The following is a 13,409-nucleotide window of genomic DNA, read 5'->3' as shown; positions in this document are numbered from 1 at the left end:
ATTTGGCATGTATTAGAAAATATGTTACTTTATATTTGTAATTATACTTTAAAGTGTACCTCTAAGATATGTGCATAGATTGTATGTGCTGTAATTCAAACACTTGATATATTATTGAACATACATGATGTATTAAGACATTTTATTAAGAATATGTTTCCATTTTTTATACAAGGATCCATTACTCTGTTCAACAGTGTCAGAGCTGGTCTCTGCGGGTGTGATCTTAATGAGAGTGTTGAGAAGTCCCGGGGCTAAGTGACACGCAGTTAGAAGGTCATGGTGTTGAGCTCTCACAGGACCCCCAATTAATAGAGCATCACTCCTCAGGGTCCAGCCAGCCATGTCATCTGTCGTCCACAGGTTTTAATAAGATCAAAGCAGAGGGACAGCTCCCATTAATTCCCAAATCTCTCAGCTCCTTAAGCACTAGACGTTTATGAGTGGGCCAACAAACATGCCCGCCATAATGGAATGTCTTCAGCCACTCCCGATGCTAACAGATCTATGCATCTGCCGTCGAATATCAGGCATCCAAACGCAGCAGCGGAGAGCTAACCTTGCAGGACGGCGCCTGCTGAACTCAGGAATGGCACGCAAAGCGCCACGCACCGTAACTCTAGGCAACGCGCTGAACTTCCCCCCACCTTGGAATTGTAATTACTTGATCCTTCCCCGAAATCAGCCCAGTGCTGTGTTTTGGGAATTGTAATTGCCTGACCTTTCCCTGAAATGCACCAGGTGACACGTTAAAAGAATAATTGATCTTCACCTTAAATCCAGCAGGTAGCAAAGAAGGAAACCGTTGCTGCCAGAATGTTTCCCCATTGTTCCCATTTTAGTTAATATTATGGTCCTTGGTGATCAGACATGAATACTAATTCTGTTTCATGTCAGTGATATGACACCATTAAAAGCATCTTCACAGCTCTTTGTTAAAAATAATATGTAATTCTTCAAGGATGCTGTATTATAGAATATGACTCTAAACCATATTTACACTATTGAATATTCTGTGTATTCTGTGTGTAATATATTGTATCATTATTACATATGTTTCTAGTAATTTAGGATATTTAAGGTTGCAGCAATGTATGATTATCCAAAGTTAAACACACATTTTAGTCAGCCAAAACTAATCATATACTAATTTCCTTTCACTATAATGCCCCAATCATATGTTCACTGTCTGCCCCCATCTTTTGGTGTGAGGAAGCATTTCACGAGAAATGCTGCAGTTATTACTTGATGAGGACTCAATTACCAAGCTGTCAGCATTAGAAAGTCTCACAATTAGAAAGTTAATCGTGGATTTACATGAATTTAAACTTGAAATGCAAACAAAATATTTCTGTTTACTCATGATTTATTAAGACTGTAAAATGTGTTTGTCTCCCGTGCTCTGCATGTGGCCAGGGAGTTAGCTATAGGGAGCCGCATTAAGGGGAAAGTAATGTAGCAGCACGGCAAGGGCAGGCACTGATCGCTGTCAGCAGGGACAGCTCTTCTGTTAATTGTTCAGCTCCAGACTTGTCAGGGTAAAGGTTGCACCTTTGTTTGTTGTATTGCCAGTGTCTGCTGTTTGTAGCTAGCTTTGTTAGCACCTGGGGGTAGGTTATTATCCTGCGAGCCATTAAAGCTGTATTGACAATGGTAACATCACTTTAGTCTGTGTACAGTTCTGCACTTCTTTATACTTGTGTTGTCTTTGTACATTTGTATAATGCAAGTAAACAGGGTTTTTTTAGTTCACCGTGGTAATTTTAACTTTGATGATTCCTTAGCAGACTTTAAGCTTATCTCTTAAGGGTAACTCTCCTAACCGCAATATCACGTAGACAGGAATGTAACTGGGGTTGGAAAAGGACTACAGTGCTGCAGGTTTTTTTGCCAGGCACAGATTTTAATCAACTGGTGGTAGCCATTTTATACAGTAATTTTGACAGTCAAGATCCCAATTGTCTTGGAGAGGCCTTCACTGTACATCTACAGTACAGGCAGAATGGTGGGGTCATCCCCAAAGGCCAGACTAAGACAACAGCTGAAACTGCAGATACAGGACCCAGGACCCAGTCGTATCTCGTAATAATTTTATTTTAAAAAACATTTGATTTGTGAGACTCTTATTATTTTTATCACAAGTATAATGAATTCCCGTGCCTTCACAGCTGCTGTTTCATACGTCGGGCACATGGTGTTCCGTACCCTCCCCCTCGTAACACAGCCTTATAAGCCCATTTATTGACCCCTCCAGCAGAGATGCCTTGCAGTCATATTATTCATGAAAACTGCCACACGGTCACAGAAAGCTTCAAGCCACTGTGCACATTACATTCTGTACATTTCTGTGAATGAGTTTTATTTTCTCAGTTCCCATACATCCTCCGAGGTCTTTTATGTTGAGTAAAGATTTATCAGAAGCAGTATGTTGTTCCAGAACAAAGTGTCAAGCGGTTGTTATTGCCATGTAGCTGTCATGGGAATAAGTCATTCGTCTGTCCTTGAGGATACAGATCTACAGATTGTTCATAGGCTTATCCAGCTTTTAGTATATCAGCCACGGTCACTCATGCTACGCCAAAAACATTTCATTCTCAGACACGTCAAGCAGCAGTTTGTAAAAGCCTAAATACAAAACGTGCCCTCGTGCTTGACAGGAGGGAGAGCAAATGCACCAAATCAAATTTTATGAGTCAAAGATCAGTGCAAGAAATGTTGCAGCTATGCTTCTCCAATGTTTCAGTAACTGACCACATCAGGGATCAACATGGGTCTCCAAAGAATGAGGAAATAAAATGTAGATGTGCCAAATTTGCAAGGGATCACAGCAGGAAGAGTGAACCCTTTTGGGCACCCCCTCCATCCATGAGAAACCAGAACAGAGGGATTACAGCGCAATGAGAGGACAGAATGTCTGTTTGGAGAGGCGTCTCACTGGTCTTCTGTGTTTAAAGCAAAGACAGAAATCATGCAGTGAAATCTAACATTGGGGATTAGTTTGCACAAGCAGAGGAGTACTCGAGGGATGCAATGCTGAGCATCGCTAACTTCAGCTAGCAGCAGGTGAAATGCATTGTGGCAACGCTGTTCATAGCTGACAGATGAACAATCTAGTGGGGAAGATACAGTGTGATGAGAGGTAAAGGCTCATTTACTACCTCTCAGTGTCACTTCAAAGGTGTTCTCAGGCTGAATGTCGCAGTCACTACAATGCTGGCTGATGGCCCAAGACAAGAATTCACTTTCAGAGAACATGACAACCACAGATCTGGAAAAAGAGGCGCCGATACATTTTTCCATGTTCTTTTTCCACTGAGTGTCATAAAGAAGAATAACATCTCACCGAATACTTGCCAGTGCAATGCGGCCAGCTTTTTCATTGTGCTAACATCGTCCAATTTTGTCTCTTGGTCTTCTGATGTATCAGGTCCCTCTGTGAAACATAGATAATGACACCTATTGGAAAGAGAATTTATTTTTGCAAAGACTTTTTTCACAATTCACGTAGCCTCATTAGACGAATGTCAGAGATGAATCGGTGGAGAGTAGGCCTCATGAAAAGGTCAGGACAAGATCTTTAATACATAATGATGTAATTACAGTGAGACGTTAACCCAAGCAGAACTTCAGTGTTGACTGACACTTCACTTGCTGTGAAGCACTGGGAGAATCCAGACAAAGATCAAGATCAAGCCAGCATTGAAGATTTGTTTGTTTTAGCAATTGAAAATGTTTTATGGGAGTAAAGGGGATCTTGACCATATATATACACGTGTGTGTGTGTGTGTGTGTGTGTGTGTGGCATTCTTGTTCCTACCTTCTGCCACACCTCGAAATGAGCCCGAAGCACACCCTGAGACTGTCAGATATATGTCACCCAGAGCACTTGCAATTATGGTTTTTCGATGGGGTTCTTCCACAGATCAGATGTTAACCTTTTAGTGAAATGGTTTCTTTTTATGACTTGACAGAGACGAGAGCCCTTGCCCAGCAGTAAACAGCCACGGATCCTAGTGTAGTGCTGCGGAGAATTTCTGTGGCATGTGGCTGGTGGCTGTGTGGTGCAGTGGGGTATTGAATCTTTATGGCCCTCCTCATGGTGTCACAGGAATGGCAGCCGTTCAGCTTGTTGACCAGAATTGATTTCTGCTTTGGATAACACCGCTAGCCTGAGAGAGGGCAGCCTGGTTCTGGGCCAGGCATTGTCTAGCAAACATCTTCAACAGTGACACTTAATTCCTAACATGGCCTTTTTCCACTGAGGCTTTATGGTTTTGACATTTCACTTTCCCTTTTTTATGTTTAGGCCTGCTAGTATGTGCATCTGTGCTGTTATCCATGCAATAATAAATAACTGTTGTTCACAGGGGCATGTGAAGGAGAAAACACACTTATGCATTCAGGATGTTTTGATTTATCCTCATTTATTTTTTGGGGATGGTGGGGGAGGTGCTTGGGGGGTGGAGGGGTTGTAGAAATATCCAATTATGATTGTGAAGTTGCCAGTTAAGGTCATGTAAAATGCTACTAGTGGCTGAAAGTGGACCGCTAATAGGACATCATGTTTTAATTAAGTTTTGCTTCATGTGTTTTAATTGGAGTGGATGTAAGGAGCAGTGATTGCACCAGAATTTCTCCCAGGTGGGGCTTTCTGAGTAACATTGGCTTGTCAACAAATCATCCGTTATCGTCTGGTCAGGGGAGATTCGGCGTGGTTTCTCTTGCTTGGTGCATAGATGGCGCATAGTGCATACACGTCTCTTCATACAGCTTTGCATTCTTTAAGCTCAAAACCAACAGAATTTCCCAACCTAGTAACAGCTGAAACATGAAAGCATTTCATTGGAGAATGGGCTAGCAAGAGAGAGGTAGACAAAATCCATGATTGATACATGTTTAATATATGATATTCTAAAATGGAGAATAACGTATATTAAACATGTATCAACAAAACCTGTGTCAACAAAACCTGTATACGACGCCTGTTTAGATGTCCTACAAGCCACGGCTTATTTGGCATCTGTGGAGAAGAGACTTTAGGCTAAGTCTGTGTTCACAGATGAGCTGTGCTGTGCTGAAATGTATTTTCCCTGAATATACAGCATTGATGCCAAGTGGCCACTGATTTTCATTCTCAATATGTAACTGCTATGTTTGATCTATTTTTTTTTATCAGCCAGTAAAGTTTCTTTTACCTACTTATTTCTCTCTCACACATGAACACAGTATGTGATTATTATATTACTGTGAGAACTGTGAGTTTAATAGTATATGTTTAATAATCTATTTGTAAGAAAAGTGATTTTTATTGACATTTGTGCTATTCCTTTACATCTCAAATAGGGGTGATAGAAACTAGATGTCAGGATCTTGGTGGGAGATGCAGATCTTGCCAAGATCCTGCAACCTGTTAATACAGCACTGATTTGTGCAACCTCAGACCTTCAACATGTGATCGCCACTTTGAGAATACACAAAGCAGAGGAACTGAGCGATCAAACAGCAGCTTGGAGAACCAGATACAAAGCGCTTGCAACGGTGCCTCCACAATCCCTGCAGTGCCACAGTAGGAGAGGGAGAATTGGCTGCTTGAAAATAGGTGGGTCGATTTTTCTTCAAGACAGTGTACATTAAAAAAGACACTTTGCCAATAGTACAGTACACAATAGAGAAAGCCCTTCAGAATGATTGTCAAAGCAGTGGCCCAAAGGGAAGCTGATGGGGTGCATTGATTTGGGGGTGTTGTCCAGTGTCACCGCTGAGTTCAGAAAATCTACAGTTGCTTTGGGGACTGAATTATTTTGCAAGGGCTCAATTAGCCAACAGTGTATGATTGCTGTTAAAATGCTGGGGATATGTTTGTTTTTCAGACCATAAAAAATAATAATATGGCGCGGAGTAAAGGATTTGATTTTTGAGACCCTGACACGGGGCAGCTCAAGCATCGGAATCTGCAGGGGTAAGAAAAACAATTTTGCGAGGCAATCCACTGCAGAGGAACACAGGCGCCAGCTGATTGTCATCCGCGGCATCTCATAAATGTATTAAAGATTGAAGTCACGGCTCCCGCTCCAATCTCGGTAATCGAAAACAAACCTGGTTTAATCCCAGAGGCGTCCTCCGATGCCTTTATGTCGCTGGCCTGCCGTCTTCACACACTCCGAGCCTTGCGGCCAGCGTCCGGCATATTTATTCAATTAACACGCCTTCCGGCTTCACAGCAGAAGAAAGGCGCAAGATACCGAGGTTGCAGGAACACATCTTCGCACCACAGTGTTGATTTTAAAGGCTGGGGTGCGGGGGTGAGTTCAGTAGGGGGTGGGGACTTGCATCCGTTCCTAAATTCAGCGCTTCAGTTGTATTTCAGTCCTGCTTTCTCTCCCTCGGGCGGAGAAGTCTTAATTGGCTCAATAAAGGGATTAATTAGTAAGATTATGTTAATGTGATTAAGAGCTCAGGTGAAACAGTGGTATGCCAGATGGGCTGCGTGGAGCGAAGGTGGTGACCCCGTGCTTCAGAGGAGCCTCGGACTGCGAGCACGGCGCGGGCAGTGAAGCGCGGCCGTGGTCCAATGGCCTGAAAAGTGGCAGTTTGATCCAGCTGGTTTCTTTTCCATCTAGATCTAATTTGAGTGGGGAGAGGTTCAGAAATAACCCGCCCTAGCTATCAGGTTTCAGCTCTCAGGTCTCCAGGACCGTTGAAATCAGCCTCTGGAGGTGTGGTGCCTTTTTTTTTGCATTTGTTGTAGGCTGTTACTGTATCCAAACCGCCAGTGCCGTGCCGTATCTGTTACTGAAGCTTGAGGTACCAGGCTGATGTTTGTGTCTCTGTTTCACTCTGTTTTACAGCAACACTGGGTACCCTGGACTTCAGCCTCCTATACGACCAGGAGAACAATGCCCTCCACTGCACCATCAACAAAGCCAAGGTAGAAGCCAGCGCTTTACCATCATATGTGTATCTTTCAGCATTTTACCCAATCATACATATTCTCATGCAGCTACACTGATGGAGGGGTCCAACTCAGTTTATATTGCATTCTCTATATTATTTTCAGTAATTTCCATCTTCTTAAAGACATTTTTCTGTCTTTCTCTGTGTTCATCAATGCTCAGCTGCTGACCCTCACTGAAATCAACATTGTTCACATCAATGGCTGACTCCCTAAGTTCAAATTCCTTGTAGTTTTCCTATTATTGTTTTGGCGAAGCAGTTGTGCCACATCGACATTGCATCAATAGCACATTGCTTCCTCTCATCTGTTAATCAAATCTGAGACTGAGCCTCTCCTTTTTCCCAGCATGCCTTTCTGCATAGTCCTGCATTAGCTGGCGAGTGATCTCTGGAGAGAGGACATGGAGTTGCTGCTGTCCCCCAGTCTGCTGATCAGCTGACAGAGCGCTCTGACAAAAATACCCCTGTACCTGCCTACTTATTATTATGCATTTATATTCAGCTGATGAGCCCCAGATGGTCCCTGTGAGAAAAGCAGTAATTAATAATCAAGGAAATACATTCCAAGTATGTGTCAGTATATACTGTGTACCACATGCTTCAGAATACCACATATATCAGAAATAATAATTCATTCCCATTTCATAGATGCAAATTTGCATTAAAACATGAGGCACATTTTCACATTTTGATGTGAAAAATACACATGACCATAGATGCCATTAAATGGCACACTCCATAATGGCATTGTAAGAGGTGGTTATTTTGATTTTTTGTGTGTGCATTTGTTAAAGCAGATTGATAGCTTCCCAGAATCCATATCATATCATATCATATCCATATAGACATAGTGTGCAAATGCTTTTTCGCTCTTTAGTGTCATAATTGCAGGTACCACTCACCAATGGTAGGGCTGTTTCCTCCAGTCACAGGCATGTATTTGTCATAGTCATGTTGAGGTTACCTGGTCTCAAACTGATAATCTTTCTTAGCAGGACTGATACCCATGAGGAGACCCTGTCACACCAGTGTCAATATCAGCCCTTTTGAAAACACTGCAGTGCCTTTACCATATGACAATGCTCTTGGTTGAGCTGCAGATTACAAGATTTTACACAGATACACCTTCAGCCTGGCCTGAACCCTAAAATACAGAGAGTGTTGCTTGTTATTTTTTTAGTCCAGTAACTGCGGAATCCGATTTTATGTAGGGTTAGGTCTCTCAGCTAGGAACATTGGGGTACTCGCATGTGGCACGGTGTCCCTCACCTTGTTTTATGAAGTGTATTTCACCTGGGGGCTGCTGGCTCCGTATGCAGCTGTCCATTCCGCTCTGTGTCCAGCCCAGCCCTGAGGCCCCCAGCCGCAGGGGCGTCCTCTCAGCAGGGTACGCACAAACCCAGGTGCTGAGAGTGCTCCAGAGGCGCCCCCTGAGCCATCGGCCAAGTTCGCTAAGGATACAGGCTGCCCTGCAAGAGTTCAGTTACTCTGTGGGTTACTTTCAAAGCAGCATGGGTTCCTTTGAGTTTCATGTCAAATGTCAGATCATGCCGTGTCTTCAAAAATGGGTTCTCCAGCAGTCGCTTGTGCTGTGCTGCTTTGACAAGTAAGACGCTGCTTCTGGTTTTTCGGAAGAGTAGGTGTGCGGTCCTGCATCTCTGGGTCCCTCTACACCAGCTCCTGCAAAATATCTGAAGCAAAGTCAAAGGAATGTTTAGCTGTGTGGCACAATTGCGCTCCAATCTGAAGGCCTGCGGAGCTGTGAATGCCAGCGTGCTGGAATTAGGCCACGGCAGCAATCATTCGTGGTTGTGTGGTAATCAATAGAAAGTAATTGGTCTCATCCCCCAGTACAATCAAAGCTAAGGTCGGGGGTGGGTGGGTAGGAGGAGGGGGGGATGGGCACTGGGGGGCAGATCAGCACCTTTCCAGAGACTCACCTGCCTTTCACTGTGCTTCCCAGAGTCCTCCCTCAATCCTGCTCCGCTCCTCTGAGATGGAGGCCTGCCCACGTCTCATTCTCAGGGTCAATAGGATGAGGCCTGCTGCCCCAGACCCCACTGCAGTGGTGTGTCACTTACTAAATTACCCATCAGCGTCCATTCCTGAGAGAAAACAAGACTTTTTTTTCCCCCAAATACATATGTGGTGAAGATACGGTTACTTAGAGCTCCGCTGACTCTTTTTATACATGCATGTGTGTTGATGCTGTCTCAGTGGGGAATGGCAACCCTCAAGTAAAATGTTAATGGAAAATAATCCTTTTTATTTGTATTATGCTAATTGCACTCACAGGTCAGACAGACAAGCCAGGGGGAACATGGCAAAGAAAAAACAAAGTGGCATTACTCATGGGGTCCGTTTGGGTTTAATCTCTTGAGGGGAGCTGGGACTGTTCTCAGAAAACAAAATCAGGTTACTTTCCTTATATACACTATCTAATTAGATACTGAAAGGATTTCTTTGAATCAGATCAATCATTTCTGATCAGTAGAAGTCAGTAACAGGTCATAAATCATCCTCAGGAAAAGTGTCAGTGACATTAAAGGCAGGTTTGGAAATGCTCTGCATGTTTTTTTTCTGCTGTATGTTCCTTTTAAATACAACTCTTCAAAGATTAGTTTGTTGGTACACTGCAAGCAAACAGCAAATCTCGACATGTTAATTCTATTCAGAAAATGCAGGTACTCATTCAGCCAGTTTGCCGACTTTGTGTGCTTGTCTGCTCTCCGCTGCCGTCGCCCATTCATTCCGCCTGAAATGAACCCCTCATCGTGGTAAACAGATGCTCCGCTTGAGCACGATTCCTGACACCGCCATCTCAGCGGCACTCCAAATGGGGCCGCGCCTCTGCCGCGAATGGAGGTGTTCCCGGAAAGAAAGGGACACTCGATCACGTTGCTAGCTTCTGTTGTTGCACTCGGGGAAAAAAAATGAAGCAACAAAACAAAGAACGAGCAGGGGGATGCTCCTGTTAGGAGACGGTGCTTATTGACAGTCACTCGGCCCCCGCAGGGAAGCCAGCAGCAATAAAGAGGAGCCGGGGTCCCACAGACAACCCGGAGCAGTGTCGAGGGGTGAATCTCATGGGCCTTGGTGGGTCTGGCTCTAGTGATAAGTATCAGCCGTTATAGAGATCTGCTACCTTAATTTACCCACTGCTTTTTAATGATTGTGAGTCTGTGGTCGATGAAACCACAGGCTGGGAACTGGGCCTGTGAACAGCTGTGGCTTTGCCTCCATCGTGCGCCTAATATTCTGCGCCGTTGATTTTTGAATTGTCCATTCCTTCAAATGAACCATCACTGTCCCTCTCTCATAGTGAGATGCGTGACAAGCAGGGATGAGAAATGGGAGCCGTAGCGAGTGGCTTTCCCTTTGGTCGTCAGTCTGACACCAGTCCTCCCCAGTGGAAGCACTCGAGTTGGACAGGGCTGAATTGCTCCAGTGATCTCCAGCTGCCAGAGCTGCTCAGTAATTATTGCCCTGGAAAGATCACAAACCTCAGATGATATTGCCTGAAGGAATCAAGGTTTCAGGAGTGGCAAGATAACGTGGATTTCTTGAAGCTGGCAAAAGCAAAGAATCGGTGTTGGGGCTCGTGAGTTCGTCAGCAAGATGGAGGTGTTTTGTTTTTGGGTCAGAAAGAGCACAGTGAGATAGCAGGCTGTATTCGTGTAGGCAGTGAAGAGTGACACAGTGGGTGTGTGGGTATACGTGAGTGCACGTGTGTGTGTCTATGTTGATATTTAATTCTACGCTGTGCAGCTGTATGTTTACTGCAGTCAGCGGGAGGATTCTGTCCTCAGTCCATCGCATCGCTGAATGCATTTGAATTTGTGACACCTGTGGCTAAGCATCACAGCCGTGTAACATCGCTCAACAGAACATGACCAAAGTCCTTGAGTGTTGAAATTAGTTTGCTTTGTAACATCCTGTACCAACGGAGACACTTGAAGGCAAACGTGTACACACATACACGCACACACACACAAAGCAAGCTTTTGTTCCTCCTAACTCCGGAGCAGGGTGTACAGTATTAGCTGAAGCCAGATAGCAATCACATCAGCTGTCAATCCTGCTGCAGAAGCCAATCTCCTTGGTCATCTATCGATTCCCCACGCCGAAAACAAGGGAGCTCGCCATCAATAGCACATCGCCGCGGGGCGGCAAATGATGATTACACATGACGGATTACAGATTATTCCAGGGCCAGAGATCACCAGATGCATACCAGTCCTATACATGGATCCTGCCCCCCCCAGATCTTCACATTCACCAACTCAGAGATGGAGATATAAAATCATACTGAGGGATACTGTCCCCTCTGTTAATACAGCGATCACTCAAGTGCTGTTTTTTTGGCACCTGTGCTGCAAGTCTCTGAATAGTGTTGATTGAAACCCTACGTGCTGTATGGACAGCAAAATAGCTTCCCTGCTTCGTTTATGATTTTAATGCAAATTTACATTCAGTCTGCTCTTGCTCCGGGGAGCATATAATGCACAGGAAGAGAGTCATTTTCTGGAATGAATTACCTCTGGTCTCTCTCCCCATGCAGTGCTTTTACCAATCCACAGCTGCACTTTCCATCACAACTGCCTGCATGAAGCAATTCTGACCTGCAGTACGGACTCGCCAGGGCTGTTGAAAGAGATAAAGAACAGAAGCCTGTGGATATAAATTCAAAATGCATGTGCAGCAGCTTGTCGAATTCATTTTATGTTTAATGGCAGCCATCAGGTGACTGTCATGATATTGCTCTGCATTTACATTTATAGCTAAAATATCTTCAGTCTGTTAGGCAGCCCACATTGACCTGACTTCAGATTCATTTTTGTGGCTTTGGTGTTACTTCTTAAGATTAAAAAAAACATGTTTTATACTTGCCCAAAGTTAATTTGCAAATTTGAAATCAGAGTCATGTTGCTTGAGAAACAAAAAAAGTACACTGGAAGTAGTTGTACTAGCCATACATGATTACAGCTGTATTACTGTGCTTATACTTGTTTTATACTTATAAAGCATTGGATTGATGAAGATAGGCAGGAATAGATGTTTTCTGTGGTTCATCCAAATGTTTTGTGGAGACGCTAATGAGCAAACAGAGTGGGTGTGAAATCGGGAAATTCAGGATCATGCTGCTACCCCCGTACAGCAGTGTAGCAGCTAAAGCCACCCTGCGCTGGTCCTGTGATTCAGCACATTCCTCGAAAAACACACACATCATAACCAGCCATGGGATGTTTTATAATTCTGTTTTGCAATCTGCATGTTATGAATTATGCAGCTGTCTGACATTGACTTTTTTCATTAGGATACCTGAAGAAATTCATGTTTTCCCAGAACATTTTTGCCAGATGGATGATTGCCAGTGTTGCATGCAGATGTCAGAGTTCAGCCTGACGTGCTTGTATGACAGTGATTGCAGGCCTGCATTGCACTTTTTTCTGTGTTTGAATAGCATTGAACGAGTTGCTGTATGTGGGTGACTATAGAACGTTCTTTTTTCTTATAATAGACAGAATATGTGCAAATGATGTCATTCCTCCAGGAAAGAAAAAATAATTATCATTGTGTCACTGAAAACCCCATTATCTTTAATTAAGGTAAGGAAGGACACATGTCAACGTTAACAAGCCAAGGTGATATGCTGTAGAACCAAAACGTGTCAGAGATATCGTCAGCAGGAGCAGTCCTTCAGAACAACAGTACTTGAACGGTTACTTCCATGCGTAAAAAAAGCTTTTAGCAATACACAAGTATGTGCTTAATCATAGCTGACCGTGTCCTAATGGAATTCTCGTTTCCTCCGTAGCTCATTCTCCTTCGTTCTGTGAGATTGCAGCCATTAAAAGCAGGGCTTCCTGTGTATCCGGTGTCATTCCCACTAACTCGCATGCTCTAATAAGAGAGTGTGGAGCGTCGCTCAGGGCAGAAGGGTCAAACGAGTGGGTCAAATGATGACAAAATATGGAGGAAGTGAAGTGGAAAATACTTCTGAGGGTAGCAGTGCAAGCAGATTTTCAGTGTTGTTTCCAAGCCCACTGATTGTAAAATTAAATTGACAATATTTTGTAGGGCAAATGGGTTTACTCTAGATGAAGGCATTCCCCTGAACACCGCTGTCGTTATTTTACATGATAAGAACCTGCTGATAATCAGACATTTACGACAATAGTCTTGGTGCTGTGATAAAACCCACCAAAGAATTACTATACTATTTATACTATGGCAGTAATTTCAGGGAATTACTATGTGAAGCATATCTTGGGCCAACAATTTGATGACTGTGTTAGCAGACAATGAACAGATGACTCATGCAATATAAAGTTCAGGGAAGCTTTAAAAGCTTTAAAAGCTCATCACGCTGGCATTAATGCTGAAAGAAATATTTGTCTTTAATTCATGGTCTCTTTGTGTTGTTTATCCATTCAATATCAGGTGTATGCTAA

At 43.5% G+C, this 13,409-nt stretch overlaps 1 protein-coding gene across 1 annotated transcript in view; it reads left to right on the top strand.

Annotated features, from left to right (window-relative positions):
* The window catches only part of LOC118774962 (double C2-like domain-containing protein beta), an 81,775-nt gene that overhangs the window by 22,449 nt on the left and 45,917 nt on the right, over positions 1 to 13,409 (top strand). The window contains exon 2 of the mRNA XM_036524601.1: positions 6,849 to 6,928. Coding sequence (XP_036380494.1) covers positions 6,849 to 6,928 — 80 coding nt within the window. The remainder of the gene's footprint in view (positions 1 to 6,848; positions 6,929 to 13,409) is intronic.

This window comes from Megalops cyprinoides, chromosome 3, assembly GCF_013368585.1.
Source record: "Megalops cyprinoides isolate fMegCyp1 chromosome 3, fMegCyp1.pri, whole genome shotgun sequence".
Lineage (NCBI taxonomy): Eukaryota > Metazoa > Chordata > Actinopteri > Elopiformes > Megalopidae > Megalops > Megalops cyprinoides.
Note: the sequence above shows the minus strand (reverse complement) of the source record. Positions and strands in the feature narration are given on the sequence as shown.